Source organism: Cetorhinus maximus, chromosome 2 (genome assembly GCF_964194155.1).
Source record: "Cetorhinus maximus chromosome 2, sCetMax3.hap1.1, whole genome shotgun sequence".
Lineage (NCBI taxonomy): Eukaryota > Metazoa > Chordata > Chondrichthyes > Lamniformes > Cetorhinidae > Cetorhinus > Cetorhinus maximus.
The window spans coordinates 3,319,289-3,339,411 of NC_135880.1; the positions used below are offsets into that span (position 1 = coordinate 3,319,289).

Consider the following 20,123-nt stretch of genomic DNA (forward strand, 5'->3'; position numbering starts at 1 on the left):
AGAGTTAGTGAAAGTCAAACTTATTTTTAACTTTTTAAAACATTCTTTCATGGGGTGTGGGCACTGTTGGCAAGGCCAGCATTTGTTGCCCATCCCTAATTGCCCTTGAACTGGCGCTGCCTTGCTGGGCTATTTCAGAGGGCAGTTAAGATTCAACTACATTGCTATGGGTCTGGAGTCACATGTGGGCCAGACCAGGTGAGGATGGCAGATTTCCTTCCCTAAAGGGGAATTAGTGAACCAGATGGGTTTTGACAACAATCAATGATAGTTTCATGGTCACCATTACTGAGGCTAGCTTTATATTTAAATTTCACCAGCTGCTGTGGTGGGATTTGAACCCAAGAGCATTGGCCTGGGCCTCTGGATTACTAGTCTAGTGACATTACCACTACACCACCACCTCCCTCTCAGCTTGTTACTTAAGGGGAGTCTCTAAAAAATTGAAGAATACTGTATGTGCTCTCTCATGTTATCAGTTATCATGCTTCATTTTTAAAACTCAACTCACCTTCTACTGATTGCGACGTTGGAAGGAACACTTTTAAAATGTTGCTGAATTCACTGAAATTGCCAATGTTGGGATATGTACATCGGAGTCGGACAACGTACTCCTTCCCTGTTGCAAAGTTGTAGAGTGGCTGTGGTGGATGCTGGTTTGGCAAGGTTTCAATCTGTTAAGACAGGGAAACTCAGCAAAAGGCACAGTCCCAGTTTTATTGCACACAACAGGGTGAAACAAAGAGACAGTAAGGGCAGGGATTAAAAATTATTTGCTTTTGAGTACTTGCCTCTATTGCCTTTCGTTTAATTTTATTGACAGCAAAGCAAAACGTAAACGGTTAAATATCCGCCGTGTATAATGTACACATGGATTGCTGCAGATGCAGTGTTATTTTATATATTCATTCACGGGATGTGGGCTCGCTGGCTAGGCCAGTATTTATTGCCCATCCCTAATTGCCCATGAGAAGGTGGTGGTGAACTGCCTTCTTGAACCTCTGCAGTCTCTGTGGTGTAGGTACACCCACAGTGCTGTTAGGGAGGGAGTTCCAGGATTTTGACCCAGCAGCAGTGAAGGAACAGTGATATATTTCCAAGTCAGGATAGTGTGTGGCTTGGAGGGGAATTTGCAGGTAGTGGTGTCCTTGTCCTTCTAGATGGCAGTAGTCGTGGGTTTGGAAGTTGCTGTCTGAGGAGTCTTGATGAATTCCTACAGTGCATTCTGTAAATGGTACCCGCTGCTGCTACTGTGCGTCGGTTGTGAAGGGAGTGAATGTTTGTGGTTGGGTGCCAATCAAGTGAGCTGCTTCATCCTGGTTAATGTTGAGCTTCTTGAGTGTTGTGGGAGCTGCACTCATCCAGGCAAGTGTATTCCATCACACCCCTGACTTGTGCCTTGTAGATGATGAACAGGCTTTCGGGAATTGGGAGGTCAGTTACTCACCGCAGAATTCCAAGCCTCTGACCTGTTCTCGTAGCCACAGTATTCATATGTCTAGTCCAGTTCAGTTTCTGGTGAATGGTAACCTCCAGGGTGTTGATAGTGGGGGATTTAGTGATGGTAATGCCACTGAATGTCAAGAGGCGATGGCTGGATTCTCTCTTGTTGGAGATGGTGATTGCCTGACACTTGTGTGGCGCGAATGTTACTTGCCACTTGTCAGCCCAAGCCTGGATATTGTCCAGATCTTGCTGCATTTGGACATGGACTACCTCAGTATCTGAGGAGTCGCAAATGGTGTTGAACATTGTGCAATCAGTTCATTATGCAGTTGTGAATGATCAGGTCCCCACTCCACATCAGCAAATGTGAAATGAGAAAGTGCCATTCAGCCCATCACATCCACTTCTTTGAGCAATCCAAGTGCAGTTTCCACTATGACTTCCCCATCTACTTAATCTCCTGAAGTACATGAATCAAGGTGGAAGACCCTGAAATTACATTTGAAATTATCTCCGGAAAGTACCTCCGATCTCTCCACTGTCAACTGAAATTAAAAATAAAATGAAAGTTGACATTACAATTTTTGCAGGATCTTAGCCTGATGAGACCTGCTGTGTGGTTCCAATATTTATAATTTTTTTCTCTAAAATAAGAACCTACTCTATTCAGCCATATCCAGGCACATTCCATACAGAACAACCTAAATCTACACAGATCCTTGAGAAATGTTCCAAGCTGTCTTCACATAATGCAATGGAAACCATACTAAGGACAAAGTGATTTTAAAAATTGGCTGATGAAGTGGAGGAGGAGAAGGAGACGTTTTAGGGAGAGAATTCCGGAGCATTGGTCCACGACTACACACCACCTAAAGACCAAAGCCAGATGACCGGAGAGTTTGGGGAAATCGGAGAGGGTGCAGTAGAGTTGGGGACGGTTAGAGAAAGGGAGGGTCAAGGTCATGAATGGAATTAATGATGTTTTAAATTTGAAGCATTTGGTGACTGGTAGCTAATATAAGCGAGTGTAACCTAGAATATGGGTAAAATGATTTACGTTCACAGATGGTGGGGAGTGGGGGGCCAGTCAGGTGCAATCCTTTGATATTACAAATCATTACCTTAAGTCCCAGGATCCTGATACTGTAATATTACAAATTACCACGTCTCAGGGAGCTGATACCATGTTATAAATTACTCTCCCATGTACCGGGAAACTGATACCGTAATATAGCCGTTAATAGCCTCAGGTCACTGATACTGGAATATTACAAATTTCCATGTCCCAGAGAGCTCATATTATAATCCAAATTACTGTCGTAAGGGCTAATATTGTAATATTACAAATTACAAATCAGCAAGGATCACAACATTTACTGAAAATGGCTAACGCTCTGATACCTGGTCACATGTCTGAATGAGAAACTGAATCAAACATTGTTCGTGTTTATGACTGATAGGAAAAATGTCTTACATATTGTTACAAACAAGAGGCCCTTCAAACACTCCATGGCATGTTACTGAATCACACAAGCCAGAACCCCTGGTTTGTCTGTAATTTTTAGCAGTTGGGACATTATTTTTGGCTTCAGTTTGCCTTAGCTGGTGAGGATATGCCAGAGTTCCTGTTAAAGACTACATTCCAGTAACTGGAAAGTGTGAGTGCTGATGTTAAACAAACACAAAATCACATTGAATTATCTTACAACCTGCTAACCATCACTGTGAAGGTTTGAAGAATGATGATTGAAGCCCATCACTAGAGGACTGCTCGTGCCTAAGCACATCAGTGGGGGAGAGAAATAAAACAGAAAAGAGAATATCTTTCCCGTTAAACAAGTCTCTAGTAACACTTACTTCAAAACTGGACAGAGAATTACAGCTGGACCACATGACTACTCTAGCCTCTGTTCAGTTTGTTCTTGTAAAAGCAAACTTGAATGAGAGGTGGATTTGCTTATCTGTTACTTCAAGTACCACTCAACATACACGAGCCTCTTACTGAGCTGCCTCCCTGATGTAGCTCAACTGGCAGGAAATGCAGTTAACAGAATGAGTTCTCCCTTCAACAAGGCCTCAATAATTAGAGAACGGAGGATCCTCCAGCTGTTCATTAAAAGCCCTGCTTTATGCTTTTTTCAAGCCTCTTAGTGTCTCAACATTTGCTAACGCATGAACGTTAGTACATCGCATGGAGAAGATGAAATAAAACCAGGATGTTCTGAAGACACCCAGCAGATCAGTCAGCATCCGTGGCAAGAAGAGAGAGATGAACGTTGATGAGGGCATTTCTTCAGGTCACCAGTATTTGTTTATTTATGCTGCAAAGTCAGCAGAACTCAGTTCTGCTGAAGGGTCATGAGGACTCGAAACGTCAACTCTTTCTTCTCCGCCAATGCTGCCAGACCTGCTGAGTTTTTCCAGGTAATTCTGTTTTTGTTTTGGATTTCCAGCATCCGCAGTAGTTTTTTGTTTTTATATTTGAGCTAACCAGCCCCCTCCATCTTGTTACACGCATGCAATTAGAATAGATTCAATTCCGTAGGTGCCAATGCCTTACCTGTGAGGATCATAAGATAATTTCACAGCCGAGTTTAATCTGCCAAGCCCATTACCACACTCCCATCACTGCCCAAACCAAGATTAACTACCTCAGCAACCGAGCAAGGATGATGCTAAGATCTGGCTGATCCGCATGATTCAGCTCTCCATCAGTTGGAACATTTAACAACAGCTCATTGAGGGAGCCCTCCAGCTTTTTTTTGCATCTGAAATTCATAGTATTGCAGAATAATACAGGAAGCCATTCAGCCCATCGACCCCATACCAACTCTCTGCAAGAGCAATCCAGCTAGTCCCACTGCTCCACTCTTTTCCTCTTCAATCTTCTCTCTTCAATTGCTTATCCAATTCCCTTTTGAAAGCCACTATTGATCCTGCCTCCCCCACACTTTCAGGCCGTGCATTCCAGATCCTAACCACTTGCTGTGTGATAAAGTTTTTCCTCATGTCGCCATTGCTTCCTTTGCCAATTACCTTAATTCTGTGCCCTCTCATTCTCGATCCTTTCACGAGTGGAAAAAGTTTCTCCTTAACTACTCTGCCCAGACCCCTCATGATTTTTAACACCTCTCGCAAATCTCTAAGAACAATCAAAGTTTTTCTAATCTATCCAAATAACTGAAGTCCCTCCTCCCAGAACCATTCTTGTGAATCTTTTCTGCTCCCTCTCTAATACATTCACATCCTTCCGTATAGTGTGGTGCCCTGATATGGACGCTATACTCCAGGTGAGGCTGAACCAGTGTTTTGCACAGGTGCAACATAACCTCCATGTGCTCTATGCCTCAATTCATAAAATCTATGGCCTAGGTTTCCGCTGAGTCAGGTTGACATGGGAGGCCTTTAAAAATGGCGGGTGTGTCCCAATTCCGGGATTCCCGACCTCATTCCCAGGCTGTCTGATTTTTGGGAGTGCTTTTAAAGGGTGCGGGCTGGTTCCCCGACATTGCTGGCTCCATTCCGTAGATAGCCATACTCTACTCCTCCGCAATTTGAATGGAGCTTGGCCAGGTTTTTACAGAGTCGTAGTTCACCACCCCTCAGAGTGCTGAACCCTAGCCTGACTGACTTTTGAAAAGGTAAGTTAATGCCCCGTCCTACCCCCCATGGCCCCTCATGTCCCCTATGCCAAGCTCTGCCCTTCCACTGACCCCCTATGGCCCCTCATGACCCCCATGCCAAGCTAAGTCCTTCCATCTACCCCCTAGTGCCTCCCATGCCAGATTATAGCACTTCCAAGCCCATTGACCCACTATACACTGTCTAGGACCAATGAACCCTGTAGTGACAGTTGGATGTGTAAAAAAACATGCTTTACTAAAAGTAATTCATTCATAACTTTCTTTTATTTTGAAAAAGGAGTTATTTCACTGAAGGCTAATAAAAGTGACAAGCATCAAGTCGCTTTAAAGTATCAAAAACAAAAGTCACAAAACCTTCAAACCACTTAATGTTGTATAAACAAACATTGTGAAATTGACAGCAGAGATCAGAGTCCGAGCTGTCAATCAGACAATTTTTTTTCTGGGCTCAGGTATTTCAGTACTCTAATGGATGTCTGGGCTCTCAGCCAAGCATACATAAAGGGTCTGGACGATTGACATTTTTATTAGCTCGTAAGGAAATGACTTGTTTTTCAACATCGGAGAACCTTATAATGAATTGCTTTTTTAAAAGCCTTTTTTTTACATATCCTACTGTCACTGCAGGGTTCATTGGTTCTAGACATTGTAGAGTGGGCCGATGGGCATGGAAGTGCCATGGCTTTGCATAGAGGTCATGATGGATCATGGGGGATGGTTGGCAACTCAGAGCTTGTCACCAGGGCATGAGGGGCCATAGGGGGTGAGTGGAAGAGCTGAGCTTGGTATGGGGGCTTGAGGGACCAGAGGAAGTGGATGGGGGCATGAGGTGTTTGGAGGGTGAGGATGTCTGAGGGCTGGAGGGCCTTTGTGCTTTTAATTTAATTGTAACAAAGTCCCAAGGCACCATGGCGGGCCATTTAAAAAGCCCACCCCCACATCTGGCAGCCCCTGTAGCTGCCTCTGCATTTTTGCTGGGTCAGCTGGCCCGACTCTAGCCCATACCCGGCCCCCAGCGATGAAGATACCACCTTTGCGGGCACTTTCTCCTGAGGCGGGCTGGGAATTTTCCCAACTCCCCCTATCACCTCGAGGGTGAAAATCTGTGCCAATGATTCTATATGGTTTTTTTAAACCACTTTCCCAAACTGCCACCTTCAATGATTTATGCCCCCTGGTCCCTCCACTCCTGCACCCCCTTTAAGGTTGTACCCTTTATTTTGCTTTGTCTTTCCTCTTTTGTTTCTGACCAAAATGTATCCATTCACAATTCTCTGCATTAAATTTTATCTGTCACGCGTTCAGTATTCCACCAGCCTGTCTACATCCTCCTGAAGACTATCACTATCCTCCTCATAGTTCACAATACTTCCAAGTTTGGTGCAAATTTTGAAATTGTGTCCTGTACACCCAAATCGAAATAATTACTATAGATCAGGAAAAGCAGTACTGACTCCTGCAGAAACCCACTATAAACTTTCCTCCAGTCCAAAAAACAGCTGTTCAACATTACTCTCCATTTCCTGTCATTCAGCCCATTTTGTATCCATGTTGCCACGGTCCCTTTCATTCCATGAAGTCTAACTTTGCTCACAAAAATATAAGGTAGCAATTTATCAAACACCCTGTGGAAGTTCGGTGTCAGCTGTGGCTCAGTTCATAGCACCCTCACCTTTGAGTCAGAAGGTTGTGGGTTCATGTCCCACTCCCGGAAAAAAAAAGTCAAGAACTGTGAATGTACTCAAAAGAGTTACACCATTCAAGACAAAGCAGCCAGCTTGATTGGCACCCCCACCTACAAGATGCACTGCAGGAATTCACCAAGGCTCCTTAGATAGCACATTCCGAACCCACGACCACCACCATGTAGAAGGACAAGGGCAGCAGATAGATGGGAACAACAACACCACCTGGAAGTTCCCCTCCAAGCTACTCACCATCCTGACTTGGAAATATATCGCCGTTCCTTCACTGTCACTGGGTCAAAATCCTGGACCTCCCTCCCTAACAGCACTGTGGGTGTATCTACACCACTTGGACTGCAGCGGTTCAAGAAGGCAGCTCACCACCACCTTGTCAAGGGCAACTAGGGATGGGCAATAAACGTTGGCCTAGTCAGTGATGCCCACATCCCATGAACAAATATTTAAAAAAAGCACATCAACCAGATTGCCCTCAACCCTCTCTGTTACCTCAAAAGACTCAATCAATTTTGTTAAATCATGTTTCGCTTTTAACAATCCATGCTGGTTTTCCTTAATTAATCCATACCTGTCCAAGTGACTGTTAATTTTGTCCTGGATTATCGTTTCTAACAACTTTTCCAACACTGATATTAAACTGACTGTCTTTGCTTTACTCTTTTTTGAACAAAGGTGTAACATTTGCAGTTGCCCAGTCCTCTGGCATGCCCCGAGTCTAAGGAGGATTGGGAGATTATGGCCAGTGCCTCCGCAGTTTCCACCCTTACTGCCCTCAGGATCCTCAGTTGCATCTCAACCTGATCAACTGATATCTGCACTTCCAAGTACAACCAACTTTTCTAATACCTCTTAAATTTTTCCCACTGCTTCCTGTTTTACTGTGACTTTGGTAGCATCCTCTTCCAGTGAAGACAGCTTCACAGGACTCGTATGATTATTGCTGCTCTGAGGGAAAGATCACAGCCATGAGGCTGTGGAACCTGGTCAAAAGTTAAACAATCTGCTACCTCACAGAAGGAGAGCGGCTGTCTGTTTCACTGGTGCCTGGAGAACCTACCGATTCCCAGAGTTCAGCCTCTCGGGGTTTATACTGAATTTCATATTTGCGTGGGTTCCATCCTGAGCTGATGTCGGAATTGGCCATGTCCTCCCACCACAACTGAATGTCCATGAATAATCCTGATTGGCTGATGTTCAGGAGAGCCCAGTTCAAGGAGATTGGAGCATCTGGTTTGACTAACAAAAGGAAAAAGAGATTAAAAGATCTGATACAGCAAGGCATGCAACAGCAAGAAGCTGACACAGCGAGGGCGGGTAGGGGGAAATTGACACAGCAAGGGCAGGTAGGGAGTATTGACATGGCGAGGAACGGCGGGGGTGCAAGGTGTTGTCACAGCAAGGGGTACAGGGGTGTTGACACAGCGAAGGATGGGGTAATGGGTTGCTGATGCAGTGAGGGTGCAGGTAGGGGGTTCAGACACAGTGAGGAGGAAGGGGGAGCTGACAGTGAGCGGAGTGGAGGGGTGGGCAGATGCTGAAACAGTGAGAGGGGGTAGGGAGGTAGAGGGGTGCTGACACAGCAAGTGGGTGGGTGGGGGGTTGCTGATGGAGTGAGGGGGGCGGAGGAGGTAATAAAGTGAGGGGTGATAAACTGAGCGCTGAAGGGGAGATGACACAGCGATGTAATGATAGCTGAGCATTAATTGCCTCCTCACTTTTTAAAAAACTTATTCCTTCATGGGATGTGGGCATCACTGGCAAGGCCAGCATTTGTTGCCCATCCCTAATTTCCCTTGAACTGTGTGGCTTGCTAGGCCATTTCAGAGGGCAGTTAAGAGTCAATTACATTGCTGTGGGTCTGGAGTCAACCATAGGCCAGACCAGGTAAGGACAGCAGATTTCCTTCCCTAAAGAACATTAGCGAACCAGATGGCTTTTTTTACAACATTCGATGAAAGTTTCATGGTCAGTTGCCACAATGGGATCTAAACCCATGCCCCAAGAGCATCAGCCTGGGCCTCTGGATTACTCGTCCAGTGGCTTTACCACTACACACCGTCTCTGAACAGCTGTTTATTTACCAATATCATCGAGTGTAAAGCATCGTTGCTCATGTGTGATGTTGTCAGATTTCAGTTGCACACAGTACTCAGTCTCCGTAGTGTACGTTTGATTGAAGTAACAGGTGCTTTCTCTATTGATGTATGTTGGACATTCCCTCCAGTTGGGATTTTTTCTGGACAGAAATAGCATTCATTCAATAATTACCACACATGTTGGCACACAATTATTTCCTGTGTTAGGTGCATCATGGGTTAGATAGAGGAGTGGGATGTTTTAGTAATGATTACATACTAAAAAGAGTTTCAGTAATTAAGTTGGTAAGTCACCTGGCTGAATCCTAGGTTGCTGAAAGAAGCAAATGATAGAAATAGCAGAGGCATTGGTCACAACCTTTTACTTTGCATTGGATACAGCAATGATGGAGGATTGGAAGGAAGGCTGTTAATGTTATACCATACTCAAGAAAGCAGAGACTGATAAACATAGAAAACTACAAGCCTAACAATGGTGATGGGTACGTTATATAACACCACTATCAGAAACAATAAAAACATGCCTGGAAAGGGTTAATCAAGGAAAGCCAGCATGGATTTGTTAACGGTAAATTGTGTCTAACTTGATTGAATACTTTGAAGGGGTAACAGAGGAAGTTGACTAAGATGGTGCAGTAGATGTTCAGAAAGCTTCCTACAAAGTGCAATGTAGATGGCTGGGTAAGATGGAACCTCGTAGAATCAAGGGGAAAGTGACAAAATGGGTATAGTAGGTGTGGTGGTGAATGGATGTTTTTCAGACTGGGAGGTGCTTTGTAGGAGTGTTCTGCAAGGGTCAAGTTTGGGTCCATTACTCATTATTACAACTTACAATTTGCATAATCACCCTAGGCTCAGGTGTAGGTAGCAACATTATGAAGTTTCCAAATGATGCGAAATTGGGCAAGTAGATAATCATGTTGACGACAGCTATAGCATTCAGGATGACTTAGGCAATGATGAAAAGGGCAGATGAATGGTATTTGGTGCTCGGTGTAGCGAAACGTGAAGAGATGTACTTTGGGGGAAATAATGTAGAAAGACAGGATACTAGAAATGGTAAGATTTTGAAAAGTTGTAAAAGAGCAGAGAAGCCTTGCTGTCCACAAAATTACTAAGAAACTGTTTCTCTTTATTTATTATATCAAAACATTTCATAATTTTGATTGGCTCTACTAAACTCCTCTTAAACTTCTCCGCTCCCAAAAGAACACTTCCCAACATGTCCAATCTTTCTATGTAACCGAAGTTATTCTCATAAATAATGTTGGGCTCATTTTAGGGAGGCTGTCCAGCTCTTGAGGAGATTTCATAGAAGGCCCCTGGGGATAGGGGCTTTGGTTTCTGTCTTCCCAGTGTTGAGTTGAAGGAGGTCAAGATTTATCCAAGGCTGGATGTCGAAGAAGCTGTCTAAAAGCATGGAGCTGGAGATGATGGTGTGGGGAGTGGGAAGGGAATACATTGCTGAGGTCATTTCAACTCATAGACTTGACCCAAAGTCAAAAGTCCAGTTCAAAAATGAAAGTACAGTCTGCTATCCCACTGAACCACTGAGTCTGTGGCTATATTTTCTTTGTGTGTTGGGGATTGGGGATATCTTCTGCTTGTGTTAGCATGAAGGTTTTTTTAACACTCAATTCTCTTTCCTTTTCTCCTAAGGATTAACTATTTCCGCATGCAGTGTCCCGGCTGCCAAGTCCTTTCATCATATTTGCACCCAGAGAGTTATTTGACTGTCGGACTTCTATTTACATTGCACAGCCACCAAAACTGATCATTGGACAGCCATCAGGAGCTCTGACTTCGAAATTAAGGTCATTAAGGTTGAGATAATGCCTTTTGCTATCATAGAGTCATAGAGTAGAACAGCACAAAAGCAGACCATTTAGCCTATTGAGTCTGTGTCGGCTCTTTTGAAAAACATTTAATCGTCACATTCCTCTTATCCCTGCAATTTCTTTCCCTGCAAATATTTGTCTAATTGCCTTTTGAAAGCTGATATTGAATCTGTATCTACCAGCCTATCAGGCAACGCATTCCAAACACTCAACTGTGTTAAAAAGCTATTCCTCATACTGCCTCTGGTTCTTTTGTCAATTACCTTAAATCATTGGTTATCGACCTTTGACCCAGTGGAAACAGTTTTCCTTTATTAATTCTATATAATCCCTTCATTATTTTGATCAACTCTCTCAAATCTCCTCTTAGCCTTCTCTGCTCGAAGCAGAACCTCAGCTTCTCTAGTCTATCCACATAACTATCCTCAGCCCCAGAACGATTCTGGTCAATCTCCTGTGTGTCCTCTCTGAAGTTTCACATCCTTCCCAAAGTGCATTGCCCAGATTTAGGCACAATAATCTTAGCTGTTATTAGCACACAACCTGGAACCTCCCTGGTCTATAAGATTCAGTACTCTGTCTCACATCAGGGCGAATGCTACAAATCTCAAGATTTGCTCAATGTTGACAATTGGGGGATCTGTTGGAGCTGTGAATATAAGAACTTCCTACTTAATGTTACTGGCTCTGAAAGATTTAATCAGCATAACTGCTGCAAACGATGGGCTGTGCTTTGAAACTAACCTAGTTGTTGGATATTTCTAGAATTCCAGGTCTCCATTAGGAGAGGCTTTGCTGTGTGGGACATAGACACATCACTGGTATCAAATAGATTATAAAGACTGAAAAGTGCAGCAGTTGATTAGTGTTAAACCTTACCCCGTTGTATAAAAGAATTTTAGTTGGCTATGTTCTGTCAAGTTCTGGTAGTTTCCCACACTCCATCTGCACGTGAAGGTTTCCACCTCCAGTGAGCGACATTCTGTAATTTTAGGCCCTTTAAGAGGAAATAAGAGATGAAAGATTCACAGGGCAGAGATACAAGGTGCGAGATTTACAGCATTCCTGCTTTTTCTGTACTACAGTGTTTGTTGTGAACAAAACAGATTCCAGCAGAGTTCAAGGAACACACACTGTCCCCTTACAATGAAATCGGCACAGCATGGGTGCAGTCGCCAAAGGATTAACAAGTACCTTCCACAATCAAGTGATGCTGCCATTATCTCTCTCATCCCACAACACTGGACATCACCGACATCTTTCTCATCACTGATCTCTGCAGCAGTCATTCCTCCTTTTAATGCGTCAGCAGGGCCAGAATTGACAGCTTCAGTTTTTTTTTAAACTCTTTCACCAAATGTAGGCCTCACTGACAGGGCCAGCATTTGTTGCCCATCCCTAATTGCTCTTGAACTGAGTGGCTTGTTAGGCTAGTTCAGAGGGCAGTTAAGAGTCAACAACATTGTTGTGGGTCTGGAGTCCCATGTAAGGACGGTAGATTTCCTTCCCTAAAGAGCATTAGTGAACCTGATGGGTTTTTACAACAATCAATGATAGTTTCAAGGTCACCATTATTGAGACTGGCTTTTTATTCCAGAGTGATTAATTGAATTCAAATCCCACCAGCTGCCGTGGTAGGATTAGAAACTAAAAGGGAGAATCAGAGGGAAAACTGCTGACAGCCAAACCTCAGGAAACACATTTAGGTCCAGATTTTCACTCGGATCCACCTTGGTAAAAAGTGCTGCAAAACATGTAATTTTCACTTCCAGGGGATGGGTGCAGGATAGTCAGACACACCCACCTGGAAACAGATCCTAGGCAAATATGAGGATGAGCAAGTGCTGACACGGACTAGTTAGATGGCCCACCTCGGTTCTCTGGGACTTCATACCAGTTGTTTTAGGCCCTCTAATCCTCACCCCTCACCCTCCCGCCCACCAACCTATGCCATCCCATATCCTCCATGTCACCTCCATAGCCACTCATCAGTATCCACCATATATAGACCTCAGGAGCCATGTAGAGATGAAAAAATAAATTTCTAACAATCTAATACAGCTCTCACTCCTACAGACTTGATAATGAAAAAAATCCCATTCTTAAAATCCATTCAAAGCTTTTCATCTCAAGTGGTTAATCTCTTATAAAAACAAACAAACCGCTTCAGACCCCATATCAAAGGCAACTAATCCTTTAATAGCCTCTTTGAACTGTCAATCAAACTAAACTCAGAACCCATGCTGAGATAATTGTAGCTTTTGAAACTCAACCAAGCATTCATAATGACAATAATAATAATAATAATAATGTCAACAAAGAACTCTATTGAAATTGCATGACCAGATGCTACTGTTCTTTTCTAACCTGCAATAGATGGCCTGTCAATGAAAGCAGTCCAGTAGAGGTTTTTTTTTCTAAATATAAGAGGCTGCAGCTGTCACTGAGAGTGAAAATTTAAAGAGCAGGGGATTTAAAAATAAAAATCAGATCATGACAATTATACAGACCATCTCCACCCTTCAGGAAATTCACATCTATTCTACCACTTTGTGGCTGCTACACTGTAGGTTAAGGCTCTTGTAACAGCCAAAATGGGGACAGTTTGAGCTCAGCATTGAGTTCAAATGGCCCTTCTGAGTTCAGGTTTTGCTCCTGTGTGACTAACGCCTCTCCCCCTTTCCCCTAACGGCAAATGGGGACAGAGCATCTGCATCCAAGTCCTGCCCGCCATTCTTAAAGGTTCGTGGAGGCTTCTGGACTCCACAGAAATCCGGCCCCTAAGGGTTGGTTTCATCTCAGAGAAGGACTAATAAAAGTGAAGAGCTGCAATACTGTTTTTACCTTTCATCAAGTCTTTATCATCAATCCCAGAAGAAACAGTCTGTGCATTTAACCATATTAGAGGGGAACTGAAGGGTTTTAAAATTAGGGGTCGCCCTTATAGGGCAGAGATGAGGAGAAATTTTTTCTTTCAGAGGGTTCTGCGATTTTGGAGCTCTCTGTCTCAGAAGTTGGTGGAGACGGGGTCATTGACTATTTTTAAGGCAGAGGCAGATAGATTCTTGTTAGGCAAGGGAACCAAAGGTTATTGGGGGTAGATGGGAATGTGGAATTCAAAACACAAACAGATCAGCCATGATCTTATTGAATGGTGGAGCTAGCCTGAGGGGCTGAATGGCCTACTTTAGCTGCTATTTCGTATGTTCATGTGTTTTGGGATTTTCAGCCTTGAAAGGAGGCATCTAAGAGAAAATCTTATAAAGGGATATAAGAAAGTAAGGAGAGGTTAACCTGGATTAGTACTTTAAACAGTGGGAATTGAACTGGACATAGGTTCTTGTTAATGAGGGGTAACTTTAGAACTGCTCATGGAGGTCCCTCATGCAGAGTGTCAAAGAGAGAGATCAGCACTTAGAATGCACCTGGATAGTGGAACCGTTTAAGAAACAATTAGATGCAAAAATAAGGAGAGTAGGGTTAATCTGGTTGGATAAATTAAGATGGGCCAAATGGCCTTCCCTCATCTGTGAATAGCTTTTGATCTTGTGACAAGACAGCTGCTGGCCCTTAAACAGGCCTTGGATCCCTTTCTGCTGTCGTTCACTTGTTGATCAGAGGTGTCACTCTAGAACAGTGTAGAGAGATGAGTGTTACTGGCAGCAAAGTTGTAAAACGAGTTGGCTCACATCGAAGGTGACTGCAGATATAATCAGCTGCAGCTTACACACACGCTTAAAGAGGCACTATATATTCAAAATTCTGCTTGCCAAAAAGGATTGGCGTTTATTGCAAGGGGACTGGAGTATCGGAATAAAGAAGTCTTGTTACAGTCGTACAGGGTTTTGATGAGACCACATCTGGAACACTGTGTGCAGTTTTAGTCTCCATATTTAAGAAAGGATTTACTTACATTGGAGGTGGTACAGCGAAGGTTGTTCAGATTGGGATGAGAGGGTTGAATAAATTGGGTTTATATTCTCTGGCGTTTAGAAGATTGAGAGGCGACGTCATTGAAACACACAAGATCCTGAAGGGGTTTGATAGTGTGGAAGCTGAGAGATTGTTTCCACTGGTCGGGGAATCTAAAACCCAGGGCCACAGTCTGAGGATAAGGGGCTGATCATTTAGGACTGAGATGAGGAGAAACTACTTCACTCAAAGGATTGTGAATCTTTGGATTTCTCTACCCCAGAGGGTTGTGGATGCTCCATCGTTGAATATATTTAAGGCCGGGATAGACAGATTTTTGGCCTCGCAGGGAATGAAGGGATATGGTAAGCAAGCAGGAAAATGGATTTGAAACCCAAGATCAGCCATGATGGTATTGAATGGCAGAGCAGGCTCGACAGTCCGTATGGTCTATCCCTGCTCCTATTTCTTGTGTTGTTGAGTTCAAGCATTTTCCTGTTTGTTTACAAACACAACAATGTAATAATGACAATGCATCATTATGCCACTCAAAAAATAATTAAAAATTCCAACAAAGTACTAAGATAAAAAGGCAGAAAAGTTGAGTATACATCTACTGGAGTTATGTATAGTTTCATGAGGCACTGATCAGACCCACTTGGAATGACATGAGTAGTTCTGGTCACCATGCCACAAAAAGGTGTACCTATCTTCCAATAGATATCGACTGCAGCAACAAGACTAATTGCTGAAAGAAGAGACCATAAGACATAGGAGCAGAAATTAGGCCATTCGGCCCATTGAGTCTGCTCCGCCATTCAATCATGGCTGATAAGTTTCTCAACCCCATTCTCCCGCCTTCTCCCCATAACCTTTGATCCCCTTACCAATCAAGAACCTATCTATCTCCGTCTTAAATACACTCAATGACCTGGCCTCCACAGCCTTCTGTGGCAATGAATTCCATAGATTCTCCACTCTCTGGCTAAAGAAGTTTCTCCTCATCTCTGTTCTAAAAGGTCTTCCCTTTACTCTGAGGCTGTGCCCTCGGGTCCTAGTCTCTTCTACTAATGGAAACATCTTCTCCACGTCCACTCTATCCAGGCCTTTCAATATTCTGTAAGTTTCAATCAGATCCCCCCTCATCCTTCTAAACTCCATCGAGTATAGACCCAGAGTCCTCAAACGTTCCTCATATGTTAAGCTTTTCATTCCTGGGATCATTCTCATGAACCTCCTCTGGACCCTCTTCAGGGCCAGCACATCCTTCCTGAGATACGGGGCCCAAAATTGCTCACAATATTCTAAATGTGGTCTGACCAGAGCCTTATAAAGCCTCAGCAGCACATCCCTGCTTTTATATTCTAGTCCTCTCAAAATAAATGCCAACATTGCATTTGCCTTCCTAACTACCGACTCAACCTGCAAGTTAACCTTAAGAGAATCCTGGACTAGGACTCCCAAGTCCCTTTGCACTCCAGATTTCTGAATTCTCTCCCCATTTAGAAAATAGTCCGTGCCTCTATTCTTCCTACCAAAGTGCATGACCTCACACTTCCCCACGTTGTATTCCATCTGCCACTTCTTTGCCCATTCTCCTAACCTGTCCAAATCCTTCTACAGCCTCCCCACCTCCTCAATACTACCTGTCCCTCCACCTATCTTTGTATCATCTGCAAACTTAGCCAGGATGCCCTCAGTTCCTTCATCTAGATAATTAATGTATAAAGTGAAAAGTTGTGGTCCCAACACTGAGCCCTGCGGAACTCCACTAGTCACTGGCCACCATCCTGAGAAGGACCCCCTTATCCCCACTCTCTGCCTCCTGCCAGACAGCCAATCTTCTATCCATGCTAGTACCTTGCCTCTAACACCATGGGCTCTTATCTTACTGAGCAGCCTCCTCTGCGGCACCTTGTCAAAGGCCTTCTGGAAGTCCAAGTAGATAACATCCATTGGCTCTCCTTTGTCTAACCTACTCGTTACCTCCTCAAAGAGTTCTAACAGATTTGTCAGGCATGACCTCCCCTTGATGAAACCATGCTGACTTTGCCCTATTTTATAATGCACTTCCAAGTATTCTGAGATCTCATCCTTAATAATGGACTCTAAAATCTTACCAACGACCGAGGTCAGGCTAATCGGCCTGTAATTTCCTGTCTTTTGCCTCACTCCCTTCTTAAACAGGGGGGTTACATTAGCGATTTTCCAGTCCTCTGGGACCCTCCCTGACTCCAGTGATTCCTGAAAGATCACCACTAACCCCTCCACTATCTCTTCAGCTATCTCCTTCAGAACTCTGGGGTGTAATCCATCTGGCCCAGGTGATTTATCCACCTTGCGACCTTTCAGTTTTCCTAGCACCTTCTTCTTGGCAATGGCCACCATACTCACCTCTGCCCCCGGCTCTCTTGAACTTTGGGGATGTTACTTGTGGTCTTCCACCGTGAAGACTGACGCAGATGCTTTGAATTTTTTTGTCTTGTACTCATCAGGACAGATTTACATGAATACCACCATCTACAAGGCACAAGTCAGGAGTGCGATGGAATACTCCCCACTTGCCTGGATGAGTGCCATTCCCACAACACTCAAGAAGCTGGACACCGTCTAGGACAAAGCAGCCCACTTCATTGGCACCACATCCACAAACATTCACTCCCTCCACCACCGACACACAGTAGCAGCAGTGTGTACCATCTACAAGATGCACTGCAGGAATTCACCAAGGCTCCTTAGACAGCACCTTCCAAACTCACAACCACTATGATCTAGAAGAACAAGGGCAACAGATAAATGGGAACACTACCACCTGGAAGTTCCCCTCCAAGTCACTCATCCTGAGATGGTGCATGAGAGGAGGGTGCTGATTGGTGAGCAAGTGGACTCTGATTTTTTTTTATTCGTTCAGCATTTATTGCCCATCCCTAGTTGCCCTTATTCAGAGGGCATTTAAGAGTCAACCACATTGCTGTGGGTCTAGAGTCACATGTAGGCCAGACCAGGTAAGGACAGCAGATTTCTTTCTCTGAAGGACATTAGTCATCAAATCATTTACAACAATGATTTCATGGTCATCATTAGACTTTTAATTCCAGATTTTTATTGAATTCAAATTCCATCATCTGCCATGGTGGGATTCAAACCCAGGTCCCAGAGCATTACCTTGGGTCTCTTGATTACTAGTCCAGCAACAATACCACAACACCATGGCCTCTTGTAGATGATACACACTGCTGCCACTGTGTGTCGATGCTGGAGGGAGTGAATGTTTGTGGATGTGGTGCCAATCAAGTGGGATGCTTTGTCTTGGATGGTGTCTAGCTTCTTGAGTGTTGTTGGAGCTGCACTCATCCAGGGAAGTGGGAAGTATTCCATCACACTCCTGATTAGTGCCTTGTAGATTGTTGATAGGTTTTGGGGAATCAGGAGATGGGTTACTCGCCACAGGATTCATAGCCTCTGACCTGCTCTTGTAACCACAGTATTTATATGTCTAGTCCAGTTCAGTTTCTAGTCAATGGTAACTCCCAGGATGTTGATAGTGGTGAATTCAGTGATGGCAATGCCATTGAATGTCATGGGGAAATGGTTAGATTCCCTCGTGTTGGAGTTGGTTATTGCCTGGCACTTATGTGACACGAATGTTACTTTTGTCACTTGTCAGCAGCCCAGGCCTGGATGTTGTCCAGGTCTTGCTGCATTTGGACAGGGACGGCTTCAGTATCTCAGGAGTTGCAAATGGTGCTGAACATTGTGTAATCGTCAGTGAACATTCCCACTTCTGACCTTCTGATGGAAGGAAGGTCATTGATGAAGCAGCTGAAGATGGTCAGCCTTGGACACCACCCTGAGGAATTCCTGTAGTGATGTCCTGGACCTGAGATGACTGACCTCCAACAATCACAACCATCTTCCTTTGTGCTAGGTATGACTCCAACCAGCAGAGAGTTTTCCCTCTGATTCCCATTGACTCCAGTTTTGCTAGGGCTCTTTGATGCCACACTCGGCCAAATGCTGCCTTGATGTCAAGGGCAGTGACGCTCACCTCACCTCTATTTCAGTTCTTTTGTCAATGTTTGGAACAAGGGTGTAATGAGGTCAGGAGCTGAGTGGCCCTGGTGGAACCAAGATTGGTAGAGGTGTTGCCATAGAGAATGCACCAGGGAACAGTTAACTGACAAGCGTTTGTTTAAATTTGAACCTGGCAGGTCCACTCTTGATTGGTCAAAGCATTGCCATGGTCATTCTCCATGACAATGCCTCTACCAATTCTTTCTTATTGCTTAAATGTTGAGAGTTTGGGAAGTGTTGATGTGCAAAGCGACCAGGGTGTCCTTGTTCATGAGTCACTAAAAGGTAACATACATGTGCACCAATCAATAAGAAGCATAAAGTATATAATAAATAAGGTATGTTGGCCTTCATTGCAAGGGGATTTGAGTACAGGAGTAAAGATTTTTTGCTGCAATTGTATAGAACCTTGGCGAGACCACACCAGGAGTATTGTGTACGGTTTTGGTCTCCTTATCTAAGAAAGGATACACTTGCCATAGAGGGATCCAAAGGAGGTTCACCAGATTAATGCCTGGGATGGCGGGATTATTTTATGTGGAGAGATTGAGGAAACTGGGCCTGTCATCTCTCTAGTTTTAAAGAATGAGAGGTGATCTCAATTGAAACTTACAAAATTCTTACAGGTCGTGACAGGGTGGATGTGGATAGGACATTTGCCCTGGCTGGTGAGTCTAGAACCAGGGGACAAACTCTCAGGATCAGGGGTAAACCATTTAAGACTGAGATGAGGAGGAATTTCTTCACTCAGAGGGTGGTGAATCTTTGGAATTCTCTACCCCAGAGGGCTGTGGATGCTCAGTCATTGAGCATATTCAACATAGAAATCGATAGATATCTAGGTACTAATGACATCAAGGAATAGTGGGGAAAATGACGTAGAGGTAGATGATCAGCCATTATCTGTTAGAATGGTGGCGCAGGCTCAATGGGCCAAATGGTCCACTTCCACTCTTATTTCCTATGTTCCCTTCCTGGTCCCATGACAACTGATATTATTAATGGTTCCCTCTCCTCAGGTACTGTCCCTTTTCCCTTCACTCACCTCAAAATCTCCACCCTTGATACCCTGTGTCCTTGCAAACTACCATCCCACCTTCAACCTCCATTTCCTTTCCAAAATCTTCCCAAATCTGGACGCATTTTCCTGGACCTTCATGTTTGAATCCTTTCAATTAATTTTCCGCCCTGCCGTAGTATTGAAATGGCCTTATCAAAGTCCCAGGTCACATTTTATGTGACCATAACATAGGTACTCTATCCTTCCTCACCCATCTCAACTTGTTTGCAGCTTTTGACAAGGTTGACCACACCATCCTCTTCCAACTACCATTGTCCAGCTAGGTGGGACTGTGCTTACCTGGCCAGATGTAACCACTTGCAATGGCTCCTCTTCCTGCTTCCATTACC

General features: G+C 44.0%; 1 protein-coding gene across 2 annotated transcripts in view; it reads right to left on the reverse strand.

The window, feature by feature from the left end:
- The window catches only part of LOC144691754 (growth hormone receptor-like), a 199,780-nt gene that overhangs the window by 50,440 nt on the left and 129,217 nt on the right, over positions 1 to 20,123 (reverse strand). For both annotated transcript variants that reach the window (XM_078560196.1, XM_078560186.1), the window contains exons 3-6: positions 11,607 to 11,724; positions 8,875 to 9,029; positions 7,851 to 8,029; positions 512 to 674 (exon numbers count right to left, since the gene is read on the reverse strand). In XM_078560196.1, coding sequence (XP_078416322.1) covers positions 512 to 674; positions 7,851 to 8,029; positions 8,875 to 9,029; positions 11,607 to 11,724 — 615 coding nt within the window. The remainder of the gene's footprint in view (positions 1 to 511; positions 675 to 7,850; positions 8,030 to 8,874; positions 9,030 to 11,606; positions 11,725 to 20,123) is intronic.